The 24,889-nt window shown below is 36.9% G+C and overlaps 2 protein-coding genes across 3 annotated transcripts; one reads left to right on the top strand and one right to left on the bottom strand.

Moving 5' to 3' along the window:
- The first annotated feature begins 1,944 nt into the window (after positions 1-1,944).
- On the top strand, positions 1,945-23,518 carry LOC116179668 (nuclear protein localization protein 4 homolog). Of its 2 annotated transcripts, XM_031499480.1 has the most exons (9): positions 1,945-2,204; positions 2,358-2,627; positions 2,673-3,086; positions 5,901-6,039; positions 6,088-6,414; positions 6,464-6,624; positions 22,453-22,877; positions 23,002-23,154; positions 23,201-23,518. In XM_031499480.1, the coding sequence occupies exons 1-8, from the start codon at positions 2,184-2,186 to the stop codon at positions 23,147-23,149; spliced, it is 1,905 nt and encodes a 634-aa protein (XP_031355340.1). In that variant the 5' UTR covers positions 1,945-2,183; the 3' UTR covers positions 23,150-23,154; positions 23,201-23,518. The 2 variants fall into 2 exon arrangements, with proteins under 2 accessions (XP_031355340.1, XP_031355339.1); XM_031499479.1 differs by having other exon boundaries at positions 23,002-23,518.
- On the bottom strand, positions 13,784-20,638 carry LOC116179669. Its single transcript, XM_031499481.1, has 2 exons — positions 20,361-20,638; positions 13,784-17,754 (listed from the first exon to the last, which is right to left on the bottom strand). Exon 2 carries the CDS (start codon positions 17,750-17,752, stop codon positions 16,115-16,117), a length of 1,638 nt encoding a protein of 545 aa, XP_031355341.1. The 5' UTR covers positions 17,753-17,754; positions 20,361-20,638; the 3' UTR covers positions 13,784-16,114.
- Positions 23,519-24,889: the final 1,371 nt, after the last annotated feature.

The raw sequence follows: 24,889 nt of genomic DNA, 5'->3' as shown, positions 1-24,889 counted from the left end.
TACGTATAGTATAATTTGACAAATATAAGACGATTTAAATGTTTTGTATTTTTTCCTTTTTTGGTAAATCGGAACAGAGAGGGTACTTTCAAAGAATACTAAGTCTTTGACGAAACGTATTTGGTTGAATGTTCAAATGCTGGTTTCTACTCACAAAGGGAGAGTGAAAGGCCTGGTCGACAATTTGTCGACTGTAACATCCGAAATGGATACATACATCGGAGACTAGCAGAAATATACATTAATCCAAGTAATCTTAGGATTAAGAAAATGCCAGTCCGAGGGTGTTTATCAATTGGTTATTTCTTGTAAGTTTTAATTTTGTTTTTGAAATTGACTTACTATAACTTCAATGCTGAATCACGTATTTGATACCGTTAACTTTTATTGTTTTGAAATCGTTTTCATTTCATTTTCATTCACAATTTAACTTGAAATACAAGTCCAAATAGACTTTTTGGTCTGAATGATTATAATATCATTGTATTTACAATATTATAATATTTCATTTGGAATAAAGAAATGTGAGGGGAGGGGGAAGTAATCGTCACAATAAATGTTGGACTCCTACTAACTTAAATGCGTTTTTTTATGCTTTGATACAATTCTTGAAAATGAATAGCTATAGACAGATGATTGAAAGACATAATTAAAGACATTGGACTGAATCAAAGACCGTTGCAAAGGCAAATCGGAAAAATCCTATGAAATGACTTCACAGGACCGTTAGCGTAGTGGGGGAATCGCTCAGGCGCAAAGAAATTCCACTGAGTGCTTTCTTAGATATGGAAGAGGCAACAGAGTAGGATGCAGACTATAATTCGAATCGAGGGATGTAAACTACTCACTACGCAGCGCAAGCAGACTCGCCCACACGTACCGCCAGAACAATGTAAAGGAGTAAAAGAGAAACAGCTGCAAACAGTAAAAGCTAATAATCGACGAGCTTTGAAAACCATAAGTAGGTAGGTATCTATATAACTATATAAGTACTAGATTTTTCAGTTTATCAATTGTTTTCATTGCTCACTACTACCATCATGTTTTTAAATAAGCAGAATTTGCATACGCAGGGTGGGCATTAAAGGGAGGGCACAACCACCTTTTATTATGCGCCTGAAAAGATGTCATTTATACTTTATAGGACCTCGACCGGAACGTGAAATTGCACATGTATAGGTAACAATGGGAAATCAAAGCCATCTGAAAAAAACATGGCACGAAGAATACCGGACCCGGACGAACGTCTCTAACCAGAGATGTGCCAAGGCTTTAGAGGTACTATAGGTGCCTTCGAGAGCTAAAGACTTGAAATAAAAGTCTGGTAGAAATAATAATAATGATATAAAAACCCACTTTGTAGGAGATGTCATAGGAGGCAGAATAAACTCCTTTGCATATACTGTGGATTACTGTTAGTCATATCAAGGCGCAGGTTCCTTGGGGTCTGGGGGGGAATGAAGATACCTATGCTCTCGGAATTGTTACAAATAGATGCTGTTCCCAGGAGGATTTTAGATTTCTTCAAAGATTGATATCCTAGGGGAGTGCAGAGCCAGAGACTAGAGGGTACAATAAGGCATAGAGTCGCGGTCCAGAGACCTCTGCGAATAAGAAGTAATAATGCATAAGGAGACTGGTGCAGGTCAAAGGTAAGTTGATAGTGCCAAAATTTCATGCCTCTAAATCAAGAGACCAAAATTGCTCAATTCCCAAGATAATAATGCAAAAAATTTTTAATTTGAATTTTGGTTCTTTTACATGGGTATTTTGCAGAGACATCTCTCTCCATGTCTCTGGTATTTTGGCTCCTGTGATTTGAATTTCTGGTGCTCACAATGGATGTGGCTCAAGACAGAGTCAAAGGTAATGTTTCTACTGTTTATGTACTCATCCTTGGAGCAAAAACATGGCAACACTGGTTTACAATTTTTGAGTGACAATTTTCTATGAACATTTTCAAAGAAACTTCCCCACAAACAAATAGTTACAAAGTACAAATTATTTTTTAAACAAATTACTATCGTTTGTAGTTCATATTTTTGGTTAATTATTCACGTGACAAAATATCAGCCAATCAACTGCATGATGTGTAAACTTCAGTGAATTTAGAAATCTTTATGCCAGTCATGAAAAGAAGAATCATTTCAAAGTAATAGCAAGGAATAGAAGAAATTGATGAAATGTCGTTCCCTAAGACTATAGTAAGCAGATTCGTACTGGATATCTTTTTGTCAAGAAGTTAACCTAAAATATATTTTTATTTTGTTACTGACAGGTTTACAATAAGGCCCCAAAAGGTCCCTGTCATTAAACACAAACTTTTTTATTTAATAAAAAGGCAGTCTCTCTTTTAGACACTCCGTATTCAATCTCCGGAAGGGACGAAACGAATTGAAATTAAGACGTCAGATACGACATGCCAATTATACGAACGTGTTCATTCCACATTCGATTTAAATAGCTTCGCCTTCGCACTCTACAAGCAGAAAAACCAAAAGGACGAGATTGCTAGTAGTAAATCAAAGACGTTGAAAACCGTCGGTTTATGCCATGGGGACATGCTATATTTAACCCCCGTGAACGGGGCAATTGTATTTTCTCAGCCCTCGACTAGCGCAACCCAGGTAAGAGTGCACTCGTCACAGTGGCAATTTCTAATTGCATTTTAGAACAACAAACCGTCTGGCGAACCCGCCACTACGTCTGACACAAACTTGAGAGCGTCTGCAAGCGGATCATCAAGGAGCATCAAAGAGGACGAGGTGGACTTGCAGCTCGCGAAGCTCGACGGGAAAATCCAGAGAAAGCGCGACGATAAGCTATGTCGTCACAATGCCAACTCACGCTGTGTTCATTGCTCACCGTTGGAGGCGTACGACGAGGTCTATCTACGCGAGCAAAATATAAAGCATCTGTCTTTCCATTCGTACCTTCGTAAATTGACGTCCGGCGTCGATCAGGGGAAGTTTGTCGCGTTGGAGGATACCTCGTGTCGCATTAAGAACGGGTGCAAGGAGCATCCGCCGTGGCCAAAGGGAATTTGTTCTAAGTGTCAACCGAATGCCATTACTCTTAATCGTCAGGTAATCAATTTCTAACTGTTACAACAGAGGAGGTAATAATGAGATTCCTCTGACTTGTATTATCTCGCTGTTGAGGAATCTGGTCCATAGGGGGCGCTTCACTGAGACGAAAAACATAGGCACGGCTGATGGAAGTGTTGCCTCTGATCTCATCGTACTAGGCAATGTACAGAGTTGCACATGAATTATTTCCATTTTTTGTAAAAGTGCTTTTGGTAGGCATTTTTGATGAGAGTGCCAGTTTTTTTAATACAGGGTGATGCATCAAAAATGGTATTTCTAATTAAGTTAGTTTCGGATAGTTAAAAGTGGATTTTCGTGGAATGCTTACACACCTCAATTTTAGGTTTGAGAGGGACAGTGTTTCCAATAAAATTCCTTCATAAACGTTTTCATCCCCTAATTAAGATGTTAAGTCGCTGGGATAGAAAAAATCTCAAAATTTTCAATAGCATGGCATTATAGGGCTGAATGTGAAACTTAACTGTGTTAACTCCATCCACCTATCCGTACGAGAATTTTTCATTTTTAGAACTGACACCATGTATAAAACTGGGGATTTTTGTGCATTTTCCAATTTGTTAAATCCCTTTTTCATAAATACATATTCATTTTGCCCTTTATTTTCTTTAATATACAGTGTGTAAAGCGATGGGGTTATACAAGAGGGAATTTATTTTTAAATATTGATTTATGAAAAAAATTTATTCTTCATGATATTTTTTGCTTGCTTTGAAAGTACCAATAACGTTTCGATAATGTAACATTTATTTATAGAAATCTGGAAAAATAATAAAATTAATTTTTTTAATTGAAAGTTATCATTCTACATTATAATCAAAATAGCGTATTGCTATCAAACCACAAACAATCGAAACGTTATTGGTACTTTCAAAGCAAGCAAAACATATCATGAAGAATAAATTTTTTTCATAAATCAATATTTTAAAAAAAATTCCCTCTTGTATACCCCATCGCTTTACACACTGTACATATAAATATTTTTCAGTCACAAATAAACGTGGATTATGCCTATTGAGGACACCACTTAAAAAAAAGTATTAATATTTTTTTGTAGGAAATTTTTTATTATGAAGCGTGAATATTGTCCTGCAGTTGATGTTTATAATGCTATGGAATTAATTTACTCTTACCTAGAAACCAAACACCACGGGAAATGCCATTTTCTACTGAGCGAAGTACTGAATGTGATTAAATGACGAGACGAGCCTGACCGAATAATCAAATCATGTCTGAACAAAAATATGATGAAGACATTGATAGCGGAAATCAAAAATAAAGTATCTGTTTTTGAGGAATAACTATTTCTGCATTGTTATCAAATTACTAGACTTTTTTTTGTTAAAAAATCGTATGGAAAGTATTACTTTTTTTCGCGATTTTCACTATGCGTTTCCATGGCGTTTAGATATGAACAATAGCACCAATTTTTGAGTGACAGCAAATGGTGAATGTTAATGATATTCAATTAGTAAAATGGGCGATATACGATCACGGTTGAATTACACTTCAGAATATCATCTGACATCTGTGTGGAAGGGTCAAATATTCTGGATAATGGAAAAATCTGTGCGATAGGTATTCTCACACGACTAGCATGTTATAGGGGCAGACCAGACTGCTTTTCCTGCCGCCTATTTATCGGCAGCACCTGTCACATAGCTAAATGTCTGTAATGACTTCTGTCATCACTGACAGATTGACATTAATCAAATGTTCTATATTATGTACTCAGGTGCACCATCCTGTTGAAACCGACAACAGTTTCCAACAGTTTTTTTGTACCGTACATCGTTCTATTCGTAATAAAAGATGCTACTCAATACAGTACTTTTTTTGCGGGTCATATAAAAAAATAAATATAGGACACCGTGTATACCGGCAATGTAGATCTTTCTGCTCTGATTTGTGCTTTTATGACTTATTGAAAAAAGTTGTGATTGGTTTTTTAATCACTAACTCCTTAATTTTTTATGATGGAAAGTTAATTAAAAAACCATTTTGTAGGTTTTTACAAGAGCTACAAGACCTTTGACAAGCCATAACTTGGTTCATATTTGTCATACAGAAATCATTTAAAAAAACATTTTATTTGGTATTTCAAAAGCTACAATTTTGTTCTCTATATTATTTAAGAAATCCATACTTTCCAAGTTTTTCGCGAATAACCATTTAAAAACATTGTTTTTTGGAGGTTCTTCTCTATGAAATCTAATATTTTTAGTCACGAGTAAGTTAAAAGTATTAACTTTCTAAAAAGAAATGTATAGAACACTTTTTTTCTTAGAATTAATCTTTCTATCTATTCCTGTGGTGAAATTGTAATAAAAAATTTCTATCCCCGACACTGGGAGCGCACTAGCTTTTCTCCTTCTTTTACCTATTTAAGGTAAACCATTACTCCATCAAATTCCTACTTCCGCCAATTTCAATAACAGCAAAACAACGCGTTGTGCGTCCCCACTTACGCCGAAATTAATGCACAAAAGAATCATGCACCTGCCTTATTATCAGCCTTAAACGCACGGCGTCTCGAAACGAATTGACTTTCGGGATAACAATGTCCTTATCGCATCCGAACACTACTTAAATGCACTCGACCAGATGTTCAACATTCTAACATGCAAATTTCCAATTTTTTGTTGAAAACCAATCAGCCTGTGCTAAAAGTAAAATATTCATGACCCCTACATTTTTGAAAAAAATAATTCAGACTTGTGACGCGCCCTCTGTGTTTATCCTCACCTCACTTATTTTTAAAATCATCACCCAGTAAATGTAACTTAATTTTAGGCATACAGGCATGTAGATAATATACAATTCGAAAACACGCAACTGGTAGAGAGATTTTTAAATTATTGGCGTACAACAGGTCACCAAAGAATTGGATTTTTATACGGAAATTACGAAATACACACTGATGTGCCTTTAGGTGAGTTTCACGTCCGATCACCGCGAATTGTACCGTCGCCGTTTTTAGGAATTAGAGCGAACGTTTCTGCAATATACGAACCTCCGCAGGAGAGCAGTCGACATTCGATACAATTGCTTCCGGACGAGAACGAAGAATTAGTTAATCAAATCGCGTTAGCGTTAGGTCTGAGGCGGGTCGGATGGATATTTACAGATCTGCTTGCGGAAGACGTTAAGAACGGCACGGTTAAGCACACGAGGAGCGCCGCTACGTATTTCTTATCGGCGCAGGAGTGTATCATGGCGGGTCACTATCAAAATCTTCATCCGAATCCTTGTAAGTTTGCGAGTAGCGGGATTTACGGCTCGAAATTTGTTACGGTGTGTGTAACGGGTACGTATTGTTGCTTTTGTAACATGGAGTTCTCATTTAGAAATTGTAGGTGATAAAAGTTTCCAAGTGCACATGGAGGGGTATCAAGTGTCCAATCAGTGTATGGCGCTGGTACGTGATAACTGTCTGTTGCCGACTAAGGATGCCCCCGAATTAGGATATGTTCGAGAGTCTTCAGAAAAGCTGTACGTCCCAGATGTTTATTACAAGGTGAGTCTGAGTAGTCTAATTTGTTACTGACGATAGACAAATATGCGTAGAACAAAAAAGGTTTTCAGGGCATTGAAAAGAGGAGAGGGCAAAATCTCTTTTATCCATAGGCGTATTAAGAAACAGCTTGTACAGGGTGTCCCATTAATAATGGTCACGGGCCATATCTATGGAACCGTTAATTGCACAGCCTCAGGGAAGAAATTTTGTTAACAAAAGGGGTCAAGAGAAATCCCTGGAAATTATTTTCGCCGCTAGAGGGCGTACGATTAATGTGACTTTTTTCCTAAAATATATCCAACAAAGATGCATAAAAAATACATGCATAGCAATCAATTTTGCATCATTTTGACGCAGCACATATTTTGCTCTAGCTCATAAAATATAAGACGTGGGAGAAGGGGAACATCTATTTAAGGAATTGAATGTCTAGGTTAACAGATTTTCACATAATAGGTCTTGTTGGAAAGAGCTCTCTTTGTGGAATCAGATTTTACACGAATAGAGTCTCTTTAGTAAATGTGATTGATGAGTGGTAGAGGGCGCGATGTGACATTAACATAAACTTTGCAGGTTTTTTTGAAAATTTCAAATGGAACGATATAATTATATGATATTATCAAATAAGATGAAAAAGTGAGAATATCAATGAAAACCGCATTTTGAAATCTGTTGCGAAAATACGACCATTATTAATGAGACACTCTGTACATTCCCGGTGGTTTTAATTTTTTGTGTATTATGGATTCTTAAAAACGAGCTTATAGTTTCAGTAACTGTGGGCAGTTTGGTCCCTTTATAAGCTCTTTATAAATCGATCGAGATTTGGGCAAGGGAATATTGTACTATCGTGTTATTCCTGCATCGCTTAGTCTAATAGCTACGGATCTGTCAAGTCACACACAACGGCTAATTGTCCGTTAGTTCGCGCGCCTTTTATAAATCTACCAATATCTAGATAAAGGAATACCGTAGAGCCTTCTGGTTTTCCACATTAGTGTCGTACTATCGAGTCATTCCTGCATCTTAAAGCTGAAAGCTATTGCTGAAGTTGACAATTTATGAATGTCTCTTTTTTAAATCAATCGAGATCTCGACAACGAAATACCGCAGAATTTTGAGGTTTTCAGTAATAGGTTCGTATTATAGAGTTATTCCTGCATCGATTCCTAAGCAAGCTAAAAGCCATTCTTTTGGCTTTAGCGTTAGTTAGATGTTGGATAAATTATGTGTTCTTTGTTGTGAATTTTTTGTTGATGATCTGTTAATTTAAATTGAACGTTTAATCCTTTATACAGGGTGGTGCCTAGCGCGACGCAGCATAGGGATTTCAATGGTAATTTCTTTATAGTCAATTACTAGCTCCCCTAATTATTTTAGAGCAAAAGTCTAAATACGTTTTTTTTTAGAGAAAAAAATACTGCATCTGTTCATACTTTTAGTTATAATTTTCCATTTTTCAAAACCGTAGAAATGACAAAATAAAAAATTACATTTTTATAAATCAGTGATGCTTTGGAATCTTTTAACAAACTACAAGCGCATCGCATCTAAGTTATCGTTGTTTGATGTCGAACGATTTTCATATTTAATTCTGTTTCAACTAACCGACGCAATAAAAGGCATCTTAGGGTAATGTTTATTTGGAGGATGTATGCTGCATCTGCATCAGATACTACTTGTTTATCATTTTCCGGAATCAGAGTACCTACATAATCGAAGAAAAAAAAACTGATTTGAAGAAGATTTGTTCCTAAACTTATATTCGGATTTTCCGCTACTGCAGCCAAAACGTTGAATGTATTGTCGTTTTCCTGATGGTTTTGACGCAAATTTTGAACGTTATTGCACTTGCAGTTCTTTAACTAATTTATAAACAAGTATAAATTTAATATACGTCAAAGGCAAATAATGAAACGTGATCGCTGTTTTTTTAGGTAATTGCAAGGCATATTTGATTTATTGTAAAATGAACCTTTTTATTTTGTCGATTTCTACGGTTTTGAAAAACGGAAAATTATAATGAATGGTATGAACAGATGCAGTATTTTTTTCTCTAAAAAAAACTTATTTAGACTTTTGCTCTAAAATAATTAGGGGAGCTAGTAATTGACTATAAAGAAATTGCCATTGAAATCCCTATGCTGCGTCGCGCTAGGCACCACCCGGTATAGATGTGTTATTACAAAATTAGTATAGTATAATTTGTCAGCCTTTCAATTTTTTTCAAACTATGTAACAAGTCACATAGCATTCTATTTAAAAAATACGTTAAAACAAATAAAAACATACTTTGTTGAATAAACCAATGATCAATTGTTTTTCTGATTTAAGCATTCTAATTCTCGGAAAAAAATGCTTAATATGCGGTAATTTAACCGACTTAAGTAGCTAGATGGAACACGCCCACTAATAAAAAAAAGATATAAAAATAAAGTCAATTTTACCTTCTGATTTTTATTTTTTTTCTCGATAACCGTCGTAAATACGAAAAAATTATGAGAGACCAAACAGATTTCCATCAAATCAGAAAATTACATTCTTATTTTACAATCTACCAGTGGCGCACCGAAAAAAAGCTCAGAGGTAGAAAATGGAACATAACTCTTGAAAAAACAACACCTCGTAAAGTGTAGACAGGTTTTTCCCCAAATTTTCCGGTTTTTTACCGACAAAGAAATTCAAAAATCTTAGACAAAGGAACTACACCCAAAGAGTACTAAATACCTATAAAGAGATTGTTAGCCTATTTTTATATTATGAAAACCATAAATAGGAGACAGCTCCAACAAAGTAGAAACATTATAGATTTCTACAGCGGATTTTGAGGTTGTGTCGCCCGCCAGTTTCATATAATTATAATATTTACTAGGACGTTTATGTTGTTAAAATTCAAATCGAGAGAGTTATGTATGTATTATGCAATGTGCAAATTTTATATCAAAGTAAAGGAGAGGGATCTGTTTGTTTTACAAAATTCCCATACATTACAGTTAAGTTAGCCAATTATAAAATTGCTCGTATAGGTTTGATTATATTTGTGTACGTCAATTTGTTGTTGGTATTTTCATACTAACTATTTACAATTTGTAATGATTGCTCATTAAAACAATGAATAACAACGGAAGGTTAGATGTCTACCATAAATATATATTAAAAAAATAGAGATGTGAGCTCAATGGTATTGCTGCTTGTAACTTACTCTACTGCATGGTGACATTAAGTTACCAGTGTCTTCAGGGGAGTCCTGATGTCACTGGAGATTCTGATAGTTTTGTTCTTTATCTTATGCATAAGAACTTTCCTTGCACTGAGCGTTAGTCCTACCAACTCTGATTGGAATACAGTAGGAAATTTGCCTAGGGGTTGGGTGATATACAAGTACAGTTCTTTGGAGGAAATACCAGTGCCTGTTCCTTCCATAGTTTTAGATCCATCCGTGAAGATGAATATGTCTGGTTGGGATGGTACATTCTCATCAAGAGAGGTGTGGTAATTTTTCCCTAAGATGAATTGGGTAGTGAGTGAGTCCGTTCGCCCTTCTAGGATAGGGCCTATCCTCAGTACCTCATTTTTCAGACGCAAGGATGACAGGGCTATTTGCTCTTTCGGCTTTAAGTTTGATATGTTTGCTTCAATTCAGTTTTTTTTTCAAGTGTGATTCCTAGATATTTCATTGACTCTGTTGTGGCAGCAGCTTTAAGGTGGAACGGTTCCTTTTGCCCCCCAAAACCAGAAACCCTCGATTTAACAACCCAGGGTTCTAGAATGAGGGCAATTTCTCTTTTACACTGTTGCAGGTATTTGCATAAAATGCTCTTTCATACTTATGTCTGTAGACAATACTTGTCTATTGTTCATCCTGCATCGGACTCCAGCAGCGCCTTAATGTTCGTAAACTCCTCCAAGTTCGAAACCAGCGTGGGTGGAGTTGCTTCCGCAGCTTCATGCAGTTGCCCCTGTAGCAGCTGCTGGTGTTACTGACGTAATCCCCACATCAGGTTAGCTAGGGTTACAAACCCTCACCTTTAGGGAGGAAAACCCATAACTGAGTAAACTGAGTTTCAAAAGTTTCAGCCTCCCTTGAGGTTAATCTTTCACAGCTGTGTAGTGTAGACACCAGCTACCTACATTTGCCCAGCGCCTCTTCACCGCCACCAGATCTTCAGGTTCCCCTGAAACCCAGACGACAGCCTCGCGGAGGCAGTCTTCCTGCACTACCTTTAGGTGTACAGCCTCCCACAATAATGAGAGGTTGCAAACCACCTCCTTCAGCCACACAAGGGAATGGTTCTCGTCTGAGTACCTCCACCCCCTGAACGTGGGTGCTACTGTTGACCAGGTGATCTTGTACCATATCCGCCTGTGAAGCATCTACTGTCAAACAGGGGTACATCCGGCTGTGGGTGTGCTAATTTCGCAGTTTGGCTCAAGTCATCATTAAGCTCTTGAAAAATATTTTTCGTCTCAACTGTCCATTGCACTTCAACAAAAAGTTGTCCGTATGAGTGTGGAAAGCTCTTCTAGTATAAAAACAATCACGTTAATCATCGCAGGTAATCGCCCACTGCAACACTGGTCGCATGTGTACAAAAATTATGCAATTATATTTTCATCTCTATCTAGCCTAGGCATAAATTTTGTAGTGGGCGGCTACCTGCGACTGTTTTTATACTAGACGACGTATAGTTTAAAATTTGGAAGTTGATGAGATGGGTACAGACCTTATTAGCGAGTTTATGAATTTTAACTTTCTGTCCGTCCGTGAACACGATAACTCATTCACAGTTTCGAACTTTCCAATTCTGTTTTTAGCAATAGGTAGACACTGGTCAAGGGACTAATTGACTAAATTTTGGTCAATATTCGTCAACCGGAAGTGACTTTGTTGCCTATATTGGTGCAGTTTATTAGGCAGGGGTTACTGTATGCGAGATACGGTCTACCGTCAGAATTTGTGTCAAATACACAGTGAAGTACTTTTTCAGCGATGTAGTGGTGGGCTAATGAAAAAATCTCCTCGTGCAAACAGTTCTAATGAACCAATAGCTTATCAATCTCCCAAAATCATAAAATCGCAGTGCGACTAGGACTAGCGGGAGACCGAAATTTAGTCGCAGGTACTGTATGTGTGTGTGAACAGCTCCATAAGACGCTATGTGGTTTTAGGTGATTTTGTACCATATCCGGCTAGTTAGCTATTGGACTCCCCAGATGGGATCTATGATCGCTACCTTCAGTTACCTTTCAGCAGCTTGCTGTGTGGTGCTCCAGCCCACGGTCTTATACACAGGTCTACAAACTCGGTTGTTTTGGATGAGGCTCTTACGTGACGTCAAACTCGTAGTCCTTCGCTTAGTTGCTAGGTGGCGTATGTATCTAGGGATGTTGTCAAGATTATTTGGAACCGCTTATGTCGGTATAAGCATTGTTTATAGTATTTTACATTAGCCAGGTAAGTGAGTTTTTACTGGCGATAGGAGAAGTTGATTGGCGAGCCGTCAGGCGAGTCTGTCATCTCCTAGAGCCAGTAAAAACTATTACCTGGCGTATAATGTACAATATTTTATTTGTTACTCATTTGTAAACAATAGTAAACGTAAATAATTAGTTCTTAAATTGATCTTGAAGAAATGTCTAAAATATCATGTTATCCATGTAACAGAGACTTCGCATTAATTCTGGCCAATGAAATTACTAGATTACTAACTTGTAAAATTTTTAAGCTGTCAGTTTTACAGGTCAGCTGTCAGTTTTACAAGTCAGTAGCGTTTAAACATGACGTTTACCCGTTTGCGTTTTGTCTTGTTAATCAACGTTTACAACTGAGTAACAAATAATAGTATTTTACATTATTAGCCAGGTAAGTGGGTTTTTACTGGCGATAGGAGAAGTTGACTGGCGAGCCGTTAGGCGAGCCTGTCATCTCCTAGAGCCAGTAAAAACTATTACCTGGCGTATAATGTACAATATTTTATTTGTTACTCATTTGTAAACGTAAATAATTAGTTCTTAAATTGATCTTGAAGAAATGTCTAAAATATCATGTGATCCATGTAACAGAGACTTCGCATTAATTCTGGCCAATGAAATTACTAGATTACTAACTTGTAAAATTTTTACAGGTCTGCTGTCAGTTTTACAGGTCTGCTGTCAGTTTTACAAGTCAGTAGCGTTTAAACATGACGTTTACCCGTTTGCGTTTTGTCTTGTTAATCAACGTTTACAACTGAGTAACAAATAAAAGTATTTAAACAATGGTATAAGTATTCGTAAAACATACGTCCCTTTGGCGCAGATGGTATAATCGTTGGCATACATTGCGGTTTCAAATCCGAACGTGTATACTTTTTTTTTCTATACGTTCAATAAATGTAGGCGACTTTTTGCATTAATTATTTGAATTACGAGGAAGGGTAATAGTTACACAATGGAAAAGGTACTACGGGATACTTAATATAATACGGTAGTTAGGATAGGTACGATTTAATTGAGAAAAGTTAACTCGAATTGTTCTCTATCCGATTCAAAATGCGCCCTCAAAACATTGGGCGCGGTTGGCGGCAGATTTTTACGCAGCAAATCTGATAAACGGCTACGCTAATAATCTGCTTTTTGGCCAGCAGCACCTGAACGTTAAAACAACTTTTTGGAATCGCATTCATCGGCGGTTTTTTTGCGTAGCCGTAGAGGTTCAAGGTGACGGTAGTCCTTGTGTTTACAATTACAAATGATTACAAGTCACTAGTCAGCTATGACAGTTGTCAGAAAACATCCCTCGACTCATGCTCCACCCGTGACGACTTTCTGGTACTACGCGATCGACGACGTGTAAGAGTCTTACTTCTCATAGGAAATAGGCTTGATTTTCCAGACCTGTATATACGACCGTGCTCCAGCCTTATTGACACCCGCGTTTGGTTGGGGCTGTGGTCTGCCTTTCTTTGTCGGCGGGTGGGTCAGTGGCAAGTCATCCGACCTTTGTTTCTTTTTCTCCCCGCCTGACTGGAGTTAGCTCTAGGAGCGTCAAGGGTTGGTGGCTAGTTTGGCGGTGACTGTTGGCGCAGTTTGACCCATTTGGGTCAGTCTTCTGCTCAGCGCCAGAGATTAGTGTCCACTAGTAAGGAATTTTGTAATGGGAGAAATAAAACGAGCGATGTAAATGCGGAAAGTTATTTATTTGAATTCTATCTCGTGAGGTGGTAGGTACTCAAGTTATCACAAATATTAGTTGGGTCCAAGGCACAGACACTGGCTGCTACACTGAAATCGCTTGAAGGAGGCTAATAAACGTTAAATTACAGATTTTAATTTACTATAAAACAAGCGCGAGTGATCGGCTCTATTGTAAAGTACGGCATTAGTTAACGATGATCGAATGAGAACGCCCTACTTGTTCTATAGCTAATTACATCTGTTTACATTTACGAAACGCATTTAGGATTGTACTAAGCTAAAATGTACATCGATAGTTCTAATCTAAACGATTGCACATGATGCCTGACATTAATATTTTTTTTAATTGTTTTTTACTAATATGAAGAATTAACATTACATTCGTTTCAAATGTTACACATTAAACACTTAAAAGGGAAAACTTTTAATATACCTAAAAATGTACTTTGCTTTTTCCAAGTTTCAAATCTGTCTTGGCATTCTTTCGTTGTATATATCAAAAAGCTTACGGTTGCCCGCCGCCATATGCAAAAGACGACATGAAACTGGGTAAGAGTAATATATATTTACATGCAAGAAGTGATATAATGTAGTACATTAAGATATAGAAACAGGTACTTCAAAGGTCCGCAATACATTTAAAGGCTAACATGTAGACTACACTTTTGCGTTGATGCTACGTTGTACCGATACATTTATTAGAAAACAAACCAAAACCGTTTTGTACTTTAAATCGACACATAATTCCCGCATGACCCTAACTAACATAACCTTTTCTAACAATTCAAAATTTCGCTATAAAATTTTCCTAATCGCCGACCGCAACGTATCCGTCCGTTCTGTACACTTTTTACATTCGTTCTCACGAAAATAATTTTTTCTCTTTTTTTGGTTAAGGCACCAAATAAAGGATGGTACATTTAGAAACGAATTTTGCCAAAACAGGGAAAAGATAAAGAAATAAAAAAAGTTGCTAAAATAACTTTTATTCGTAACATTCAATATATTCTGCTTTTTGAGAGCATGTCTATACCACATAAATATTACCCGAATATTGGATCTATGTGCTAAATAAACTTTAAAATAAGTATAACAATTACCGATACAACCGACTTACACCTAAATAATGTTCATTGGCTCAATTACGCACTTTCGTTTCACAAATAAAAGTACATAACGCTTCGTGATACTTCTCGAATGAACATACTTTGGTAAAATTTACGATTTGAAAATCAGTATTTAAGAACGTACTTTGTTATACACGACTGGCCATTTGCATTACGATTCATTGCGGCATTACGACGTTCCCTCTCTGATTTACAAATATTACACAATTTTAAAAAATCACCAACACAATTCCAGCAAGCGAAATATTGTAAAAAAAACAATGCCTTTAAACTAAGGATAATTCTATAAGTATATCGACATCCTGAAAAAAATTAGGCCTAAGTTACTTAGTTTCCAAAGCTTAGCTCTGTGTACGTATTTAACTAAAAAAATGACTAATCACCTCCCCTTGAACCATTCTTATAAAACGCGATCGTTTGGAAATTTCTAGGAATTAAAATTTGAAATATTAACACGCACTAGCACACTAAACGTTTTGTAACAATATAAACGATTGCTATTTAAGCTACGAATTCTTATAAAGCTAATAACATTCAACGTCAACGTTCGCCATTTTAAAAATATTGATCCATCTGCTTTACGCTATCTTTACGATACGAAAATATAGTTGTTTTTCGGAAATTGATAGAAAGCTAAGACGGTCGTGTTTTAAAAACTATACGATAATGCGCAAGCTACATGAAACATTTATAGTATATAACTTTTTTTATCATTAGTAGTAGTACGATTATCTTTTTCTCAAAGCGAACCATTTGCTTTTCTTTTTGCAAAATCGAAAGACCCTTTTTAATGTTAGAAGCGGCTTAAAACATTAAAAAGCGCCATATAATTTAGATTTCTTATACAATATTCGCAACGATCCTTAACCGAAAACCAAATGATATTTTCAATTACGGTTATATCTAGGTTTTTTTTCCCCCAATACCTAAACCTAAAACTAACAAATTTGTTGTGCTGAGGAATAAGGCTTATCGATATGATCATATATCGAAAGTAATCAAAAGGAAATTGTAAAAGAAAACGATGGCACGTACCACAAATCGCGTGCACACGTCCGATCTAACTGGTTTTTTGTCAAAATGGAATCGCACCGTGTCTACATTAATAAAACGTAAAAATAAATGCCATGCCAAATGAACTATAAAACTATTGACAGAAATCTACCTCTAAACCGTACTAACCTAACTTATAACTTCCCACACTTTGATATCAGTATATTCTTCGTCGGCTTGCCGGCGTTGTCGCCGTACGTACTAATTTTTTCGACTAGGTCCAGCCCCTCGACGACGTGCCCGAATATGCCCGTGAAGCCGCGCATCTCCTGCAAAATGACGCGAAATTGCGAACCGACCATTCCCAGGTTGTCGTGCCGCTTTTGCGTGCGCCGCATGCCGACCGTTCCGCGTACCGCCAGCAGCTTTGTGTCGTCGGGGAGGAAGAAGGAGTCCTCGAAGATCGATCGACCGCCGCGACCGTTGTTCAACTCGAAATCGCCCGTTATCACGCTCTCCCCCTCCCAGCATTGGAAAATTGAGCAGCCCTTGTAGCCCATGCCCGCCTCGCCCGTCGTCAGCACACCGAAATTCTTCGCCATTTTCGGCGCGACGTCCGCGCGTACTTCTATAACGATTCGGCCCATCGGCGTGTTATTTACCTCGATGTTAAAGTAGTAGAGCGGACAAAGGTTGGAGGGGTTTTTGATGATTTGCGGCGAGTGGATCATGTTTTGTACGAGCATGTTGTTGTCGGGGTACATGTTTTTTGGCGACGTTAGTAGGAGGTGCGGCGGCCCGTGCGAGGCCATGTAGTTCGGGGGGAGTGGGGGAATCGCGTTGTGATTGTGGTAGTCGAGGTTGCCGTTTAGGGGCTGTTTCGAGAGGACGTGCCGCGAGTACAGCTGGGACAGACAGTAGTTGGCAAGGAAGAGGATGGGGTTCTGCTGGTTGAGTGGCAATATTCGAGAGTTGCTCGCGAACGACATCTCGCCGCTGTGAATGTTTCCGACCGCTTGTTTTAGTAATTGAAAATCGAGTACGACCGTCGAGTTTCGGATTAAGTCGTCTAATTGGCATTGGAGATACATTTCTTGGTAACGCGATTGCAATCGTTGCTTTTCCATCGTTAGGGACGAGTATAGATTTTGCACGTCTACTAAACTGTCGGCCACCGAGAGGTTCATTCTGGCTTTCGCTAAGTAGTCGCGCGTTTCGGTTAACTCAACGTGAGCGTTACTATTCGTCAGTTCCGCTTCGACGTGCGTTTTTAAGGTGACGCATGCCTCGAGAATTTTCACCAGAAATTCTCGCTGCTGCATCGTTAAACGTTGTATTTCGGACAGGATCTTGTTCATTGATACGAGATCCATTTGTACTTCCGTAACCAATTGGTCTTTCGCTTCGTTCTGCGATTTGATTTGGTGATTCGTGTGTTCACTTGTCGACGCGCACGCGCGGCACAAGGGCGAACAACACGTATGACACCACAGCGCCAACGGCATGGCGTGCGTGTGGCAGTTTTCGGATATTACCTTTGGAGGTTGCTTTTCGGGAGGTTTCGCGCCCAACTTCAGCTGGGCGAAGTTCTTGGTTAAATGCAGCACCGGAGCGTAGGTCGGCAGCGATTCGGGTCCCATCTCACCAAGCTCGGTACGTTTCCAGCAATGGACGCAAAATAGTTCACCTCCCTTTACGAGAGTCGTTCGCATGCACTGCAGACAAAAATAATGCTTGCACGATAACATCTTGGGGCTTTGGTCCGTATCGTTAAATTTCTGTTTACAATATCCACATAACGTTAATTCTTCGAAATCGGGTACTGCTTCCATATCTGAAAACGATACAAATTAAAAACTCCAACACCCGGGACTAAAAATGACTACTTTACTACCGCAAAATCGTAAGTAACGGAGCATTTTTACTCTCAACCATAATGTGAAAACAAACAAAATCTGATGTCGGAGTGAAAGTAATGTCAAATCTGACAAATTCCGTTGACTTGTTGCCATAGTAACCATATATGTGGTAGAGATTCCCAATTAAGGCCAATTTACACTATAGTTCAGGTCACGTGACCAATAATGTGAATCTGCATTTAATTGGCACCAATATGTCGCTTTACTTAAAATTGGGATTTGGGCAAATAAAAACTTCGTGTCATCAATAGTACCAAGTGCCAAATCGGCACTCGATGCATTACATTAACTTAAGAATGCCTTCTCAACTTCATTTTATAGAAAAATGTATGCGAGACTAGGCCAATTTGCGCCGAACTCGCATTCGGCTCGCTCGGCGATCGTAGATGCATTACATTAAATTTTAAAAATGCGTTACATAGAAAAAGTAGGAAAAAATGTAGAGGGATTTTTGCCGAATGAACGGATTACATATAAGCAGAAGCTTTTGAAATTAAAAAAATCGCAGATCAAACATTTTTTGGAGCAATTTCAGTTGTTTCGGTAAAGGGGGTCTAAAAATTGTGATTTTCGACCAGTGCGACCCAGAGTGAAAAACAATTACTGCAAAGCTGTAGATATTTTTTTAAATTTATAAAAAAAAAGTTTTTGGTAAGCATCATTTAGTTTTTAATATTACCATTATATTCTTATATATTATCGTTTTATTGTTTTTAGTTAAAAAATTTTTTTTAAATTAAAAGTTAAAAACGGAGTTGCACTGAAGAAATCACACGATTTAAAAGACATTGTCGATATGCATGTCATCTTATCCAGTTATTACTATAATCTATGTTTTGGCGTTTTGAAACTTATTTTCCCGAAATATTAATTTTTGGTATTAAAATATAATGGAACTAAACCAAACCCAGTTTCGAAATTCAAACAAAAATAATTTTCTTTATTTTATTCTTTCAAAAAATTAAATATTTAACCCCCGTATTTCAATGTGCATATGTTGATCGCAAGGATTTGCAATTGCATAGAAGTTCTTTAAGATTTTTTTATAAAAACCAAAAAATATTGTTTTTCAAAAAATTAAACACTACCGCTAAAACACTATAAGTAAATAATTCTATTTTACTTAGTTCTGTAAACAAAATTTCGTGCTTCCATATCACTCTCCATACGGTTGTTAGTGTTGAATGAAATAGTTCAAAAGCTGAAAATAAAGCAAATGACTAATTTGCACGTTAGAATTATGAGATATCTTTTTATTGATAATTTAGAATTGCGATTTTTCAGTCATTTAAAGTAACCATAATGTTTTTTTAATAATATGTAAAAAATAACCAGAGCTAATGTTTATTTTTCTTTGACAAGTAATTTACGTTTTGCTTGCAAATTTTAAAGAAAGAAACACAACTTACGTAAATTGCACATTCAATTGTTGCTTTAAAAAATTATACAAGACACTAAATAGTTAATACATTTGTAAATTATCACTTTTTTTAACAAGGATATTTATTTAAAATTTTCCATAAATGAACTGAACATTGTTTTTACAAAGAGAACGATTGCCTTTTTTTAATGTTGTACAAATGCTAATCGTTAATTGAAAGTTATACAAAATCGCATCTTGATGGAAAAACCACATTTTTACCCTCAGACTTATTTGACTATGAAATGCACCAATGAGAATCATTAGAGATGGTGAATGATCCAATGCTGTTTTTTGTAAATCCAAGAGTTTCTTTAAATTTAACCCAAAATATATTCGCTTTGTTACTGATGATATCACCCAACACTTAAATTAGAAAGTACATTAGTAATTTTCACTTTTACTTTAATTTTGAATTAGGTATTAGCAAATATAAACAGAAAAAACCCAAAGCAAAAGTGGTTTTTATCTTACATAAAACCTGAATTTTTCCTAACTGAAGAGCTTTGGATTGGGAAAATGCTGTACATAAATTATACATGTTTATTACCGTGTGCAAAATGCCCATCTTCAACTAAAATGGTCAATTCCATGAAGGAATCCCCAGGTTTGGAGGAAAGTGTGCCACCACACCTTATTAATACGTCCATCCTTATCTTTTCATGTGATAAACATTAAAATTTATGACAGTGGAGAATTATTTTATGAAGGCCCGTCGCCTACTTTGCGCTTAAAAGCTACTTCGCAAACAATTTGCCATCGGTTTTGCATTGAATGGAAATGTCGCAAGAAACCTTCCCATGCACGTTTCGTGTAACCAAATTGATAACGTATCGCAAATTTCCTTCCTTATTCCCTTAATTTGAACGCTAATTTGTTTGTCGGGGAAATCGCCGAAAACGAAAACGTGAAATTTCCCGCCAAAGCGCATTTAAAAATGGTAGATTCGACAAGTGGGTCCGCACCTGCGTGTTGACAACAAGTAAATAGAACGTTGCGAGACCAAGCGCTCTCCCCCGTTTCCAACGAGAAAATTCCCTCGATTCCCCGTTTTCGCAAACTCTAAATCTAAATTTGGCCCTTATAAATTCAGAGGCTTACCGTTTTATTTACGTTGTAACACAGCCTTTTAGTAAATCCGATATACAATACGTAACGTTGGTCGTTAAAAAACTTCGATTTTCGTCAACGGATTTCGTGTTTTTGTACTATTTAACGGATTCGACGAATACAGTAAACGAAAAAGTAACTAAGTAAGATTTATATTACATAATTATTATATGCCGACACGATCGGCGAACGAATTTACGATAAACTTAAAATTAATTGTGGCCGCCGTTGCGATGTGCCACATCATGTTGACGACTGCGAGCACTCGTCTGAAGTTGGCCACGGGACGATCGAAGATGCCGCGGCGTACGCATCGACTTTTATTTGCGCGCCTAAATTTAAATGTCCGCGCCCAATTAATGGCGCACAAATCGGCGCAATTAAAGTCGGGGATCGTTTTAAAAAATTACATTATGTATGATGGAGTAGGAAAGTTCCATACAACGTGTGAAAAACAAAAATTAATTAAATTTCTACGCCTAGTAATTTTGGAAGCGGATTAATAATTGGAACCACAACAATTTCAGGAAATATTAATCTTATATCCTCTACGATTAATTATTATCATAGTGCACAAGGAGAGGTAGGTAATATTTTTGATATTTTCGGTTTCATTTCTCTTGCATTGCAGCTGTTTGTAGGCAACACATTATACACAGAGGACATTTTTAGATCTTATTTGGCGCGCCGCTTCAAGAAATTAATTTTTTTTTCAAAATGCACGCGTTTTGTCTGTCCATTCGTCCATGTGACCCACGCTGACAGGCTGTAACATTTCATTTTTCATAAACCTCGTTTTCATTAAGCAATCTATGTTAAAGTCAGTTAAAGTTAGTGTTAGATAAAAAATAATAGGAGGCGTATTTATATAGTTTAGAAAGATTAGAATTTTTACCGTAACTGTCACATGTAATAACGCTCAATCTTGTAATCAATAATATCATTTTCATTAAAGTTTAACGTTGAATTATATTAATCTATAGTTATAATAATAATTACGGCAGCAAAAGAATCGACGAACTCCACAGTCTATGATGGAATCTCTATACATCCAAGTGATTTCAAAAAACACCTGAAAAAAAGAATGTATGAGAAATGGAACTTTGCTTGGCAAGATGCAAATACTTACCTGTATAAATTTCAAAACAGCACACAAGCAATCAAAATAAATTACCATTTATCGAAAAGGGAAGAAATTGTTTTCACGAGGTTACGTATTGGTCATACTCGTATGACACATCAACATCTGCTGGGAAAAACCACACGAGAGGTATGCGATGTATGTCGAGATAGAGTCACTGTGGACCATATCTTAGTAGAGTGTCCAAAATACGCAGATCGGAGGAATGTGGCAGGTATGAGTGGAAACATTGCTGAAGTCTTGGATGGGGGTGAGGAGAGTCTGAGGAGGGTGATGGATTTCCTAAAAAGTATCAATTTGTTTAGAATGCTTTAAATAAGAAGTAACGATTGAAGCGAATAAATTGGGCGTAAGACCTTTGTTGTCGTTGCCTTAAAAAAAAAAAAAAAAAAAAAAAAAAAAAAAAAAAAAAAAGGAAATACTTATATTGAATTTTAAATTTTGTGCAAATACAAAAATGCACTTTTGTTGCCTAAATGGTGATTGTAGAATTTGCCAAATATTTGGGACCATCCTTAGCAGTGACGTGTTGAGGTCACTTGCAACAATCGAAGTGTTGATGTCTGCTTAAATATTCTAAGAGCTCATAAATAGTTCGTAATTTTCGATGGGAACGTGTGGTCCAAATAATATGGGTCTGGTCTCATGCGATGTTAAATTTAGTGCCCTAAAACTTTTAATAGGGCTATGTTTTCGATATTGTGAGTCTTTTACAAGATATGTCTGTAAAACCGTAAAAATACTCTTTTTGTAGGTACATTTTCACACACCCCTCCCCCCCACTTATAAAATTTTTTGTAGGATTTAAATCCGATTCGTTTAATTTGATGGTTTTATTCTACTGTCGTAATCTTGCCGGTGACGTTTCGAACTTTGCACTTTAGCCCTTTCAGCTTAAAAAGTGACACTAAATTACGCTAATTTCTCTTTTTTTTGTTTCAGGAAAATGATACCTACGGCAATGAAGTGTCACGATTGGGTCGTCCGTTACCAGTGGACTATCTCCTATTAGATGTACCGGCGTCGACGCCCTTAACTCCGCTGTACACATTCAACTCGGATACGTCAAAGAAATTCTTCCCAGTAGAAAATAGATTCGTGGACGGACACATTCAGGATTTTAACGCTTTGACTCAGTACATGTCGCAGTTTTCGCCGAACGAATTCCTGGTCGCCGTTAGCGATTTTCATTTACTCATCTACATAGCAACTATGGAAACGCTACCGATGTTAGAATATATGGGTCCTCTTTTGGATGCGATAAGAACTAGGGACGCGAGCGCCGCCTTGGAATGGTCCAAGTCGGAGCATTGGGCTACCGTCGAACAACTTATTGCAGCTACAAACTCGCCGCTGCCAAATTCAAGGTCACTATCGCCAAAAAGTAGTAAATATAACCTTGGCATTGTGTATAACATTCACTGTAGAAATGTGGCGCTCATTATCAAAAGCTACTCTGCTGCCGCCTCATGTGTAATAATTCTGTTGCAGATCTGGTAGTGCAGGATCACCAAACACGTCGGCAACGCCCGGCTCGTCAAGTGGAGCACAGTGGACGTGTCCTTTTTGTACGTTTCTAAATCCTGCCGAAGTTCACAGCTGCGAAATGTGCAACTTACCTCGATCTATGCCCCATTGAGTTTTGTCAGTAAGATGGCACAAAATCCGCTTTGTAATTGTATGATTACAGGTTCTCCGAATGTCACATTATCCGGGATTTGTTTTTCAACACTTAGTGAATTTTAGTTTTGGCTTTGATATTTATTAACGCAATCTAGCAATTTCTAAATATATTGTTCCACTATGATTTTTTAATTATTGTATTTCATTATTTTTTTAAATTTTTTATTCGACAGCGCAAACGTTTGGGTAACCTAATTGAATCCATTGAATTTGTAACAAACTTTTCTACATTTTGGCAAACTAAATTTGCGTCTTAAACGTGACAGTTGTGAATTGAATTGTAAAATGTATGGTGGAGTGAAAGCAAATAAAAATGTTAAAACTCTAAGTGCATCTTTTCCCTTGCACACCTCTTTAGGTAATGGATAGGATGCATTGTGAAACCTCAGCCCAAAAACTCTTCAGTTTAGAATCAATATGCGTATGAGTTGTGATTTACTAATTTCCCCATTTTTTTTTAACTGTTTAACTGTTTCGTCTCCCAGAATGAAATGCCGGAGTGTTAAAATACTTCAGCTGCATTCATCTCGAAAAAGGTTACCGTATCCAGGACCTTCAGATACCTTCTGGACTGGAAAAGCTCCGCCTAATTGAAAATGTATTTTTTGTAAGGGACTTCTGAGTGTTATTTTTCACAAATGGAAAACTGGTGAAGTTGCTTTGAAATCTATTTGAGCTGGTCATTCCTTATCAATAAAATGTTGCTTTAGATTAACGTCAGATTTAAATTATTCAAAAAAGTACGAATTGTTTTGGATTCTTCGCACCAAAATTAATAAGGAAAAGTGTTTTCCCGAGAAATGTTGGTGTAGTGGATTTTTGGTAAAAAAGGAAGGTTATACACTTCCTTTTTTTGAGCCCCGGAAAAAAAAATTGTCTCAGATCGACCCGGAAAAAAAATTTTCTTATAGAATGTGGCCTGCAGAATCCATAATTTCAAACAGTTCCAAGATTGGGCTACTAGTACAAAAGTTACAGCTCTTTGAATTTTCTTTCGAAATTGGTTTCGTCTATAACTTGATTAAGAAGTCTGATCGAAAAAGTACGAATTGATTTGGATTGTACGCACCCAAATTAATAAGAAAAAGTGTTTTCCCGAGAAATTTTGGTGTAGTCGATTTTTGGTAAAAAAAGGTTATACACTGACTTTTTTTGAGCCCCGAAAATAAAATTGCCTCAGATCGACCCGGAAAAAAAATTTTCTTATAGAATGTGGCCTGTAGTATAATTTCAAACAGTTCCAAGATTGGGCTACTAGTTCAAAAGTTACCGCCCTTTGAATTTTTTTCGAAATTGGTTTCTAGTCTATAACTTTTGATTGAGAAGTCTGATCGAATAATTCGTACGAGTTACTTGCCCAGATTGTTAATTTTTGGATATTGTAGGTGTGATAAAAACGTGTGTTTAGCGTATTCCACAGTTACTCTAGATTTCCCTCTATACTTATCCTCTGTGAACAGTGACTCAAAATTTTCTTCGGCTCGGTTCTTTTGTCTGATAGGTTCTAGGGGAACTTGGCATTTCTTTGGCTTTAAATGTATTCTGTCTAAATTTGTAGGAAGCCTTTCAACATTTTGATTCATTTTACACTTCTGAACAATTACGATAACTTTGTTTAGAATCGTCAGATCTCTTTGAAAATTGGTACACACATATTCTTAAGGATATAAGAGAGGTCTCTATTGTTTTTCAGCTA

Source organism: Photinus pyralis, unplaced genomic scaffold (assembly GCF_008802855.1).
Source record: "Photinus pyralis isolate 1611_PpyrPB1 unplaced genomic scaffold, Ppyr1.3 Ppyr1.4_LG8, whole genome shotgun sequence".
Taxonomy (NCBI): Eukaryota; Metazoa; Arthropoda; class Insecta; order Coleoptera; family Lampyridae; genus Photinus; species Photinus pyralis.
The sequence above is the reverse complement of the archived record's forward strand: the minus strand, read 5'-3'. Positions and strand labels throughout refer to the sequence as shown.

Excerpts from the sequence above, each read along its gene's own strand:
- LOC116179668 (XM_031499480.1), top strand. The coding sequence starts at position 2,184 with ATGTCGTTCCCTAAGACTATA. Across the intron at positions 3,087-5,900 it reads CCATTACTCTTAATCGTCAG|GCATACAGGCATGTAGATAA; the intron begins GTAATCAATTTC and ends ACTTAATTTTAG. Across the intron at positions 6,415-6,463 it reads TGTTACGGTGTGTGTAACGG|GTGATAAAAGTTTCCAAGTG; the intron begins GTACGTATTGTT and ends TAGAAATTGTAG.
- LOC116179669 (XM_031499481.1), bottom strand. The coding sequence starts at position 17,752 with ATGGAAGCAGTACCCGATTTCGAAGAATTAACGTTATGTGGATATTGT.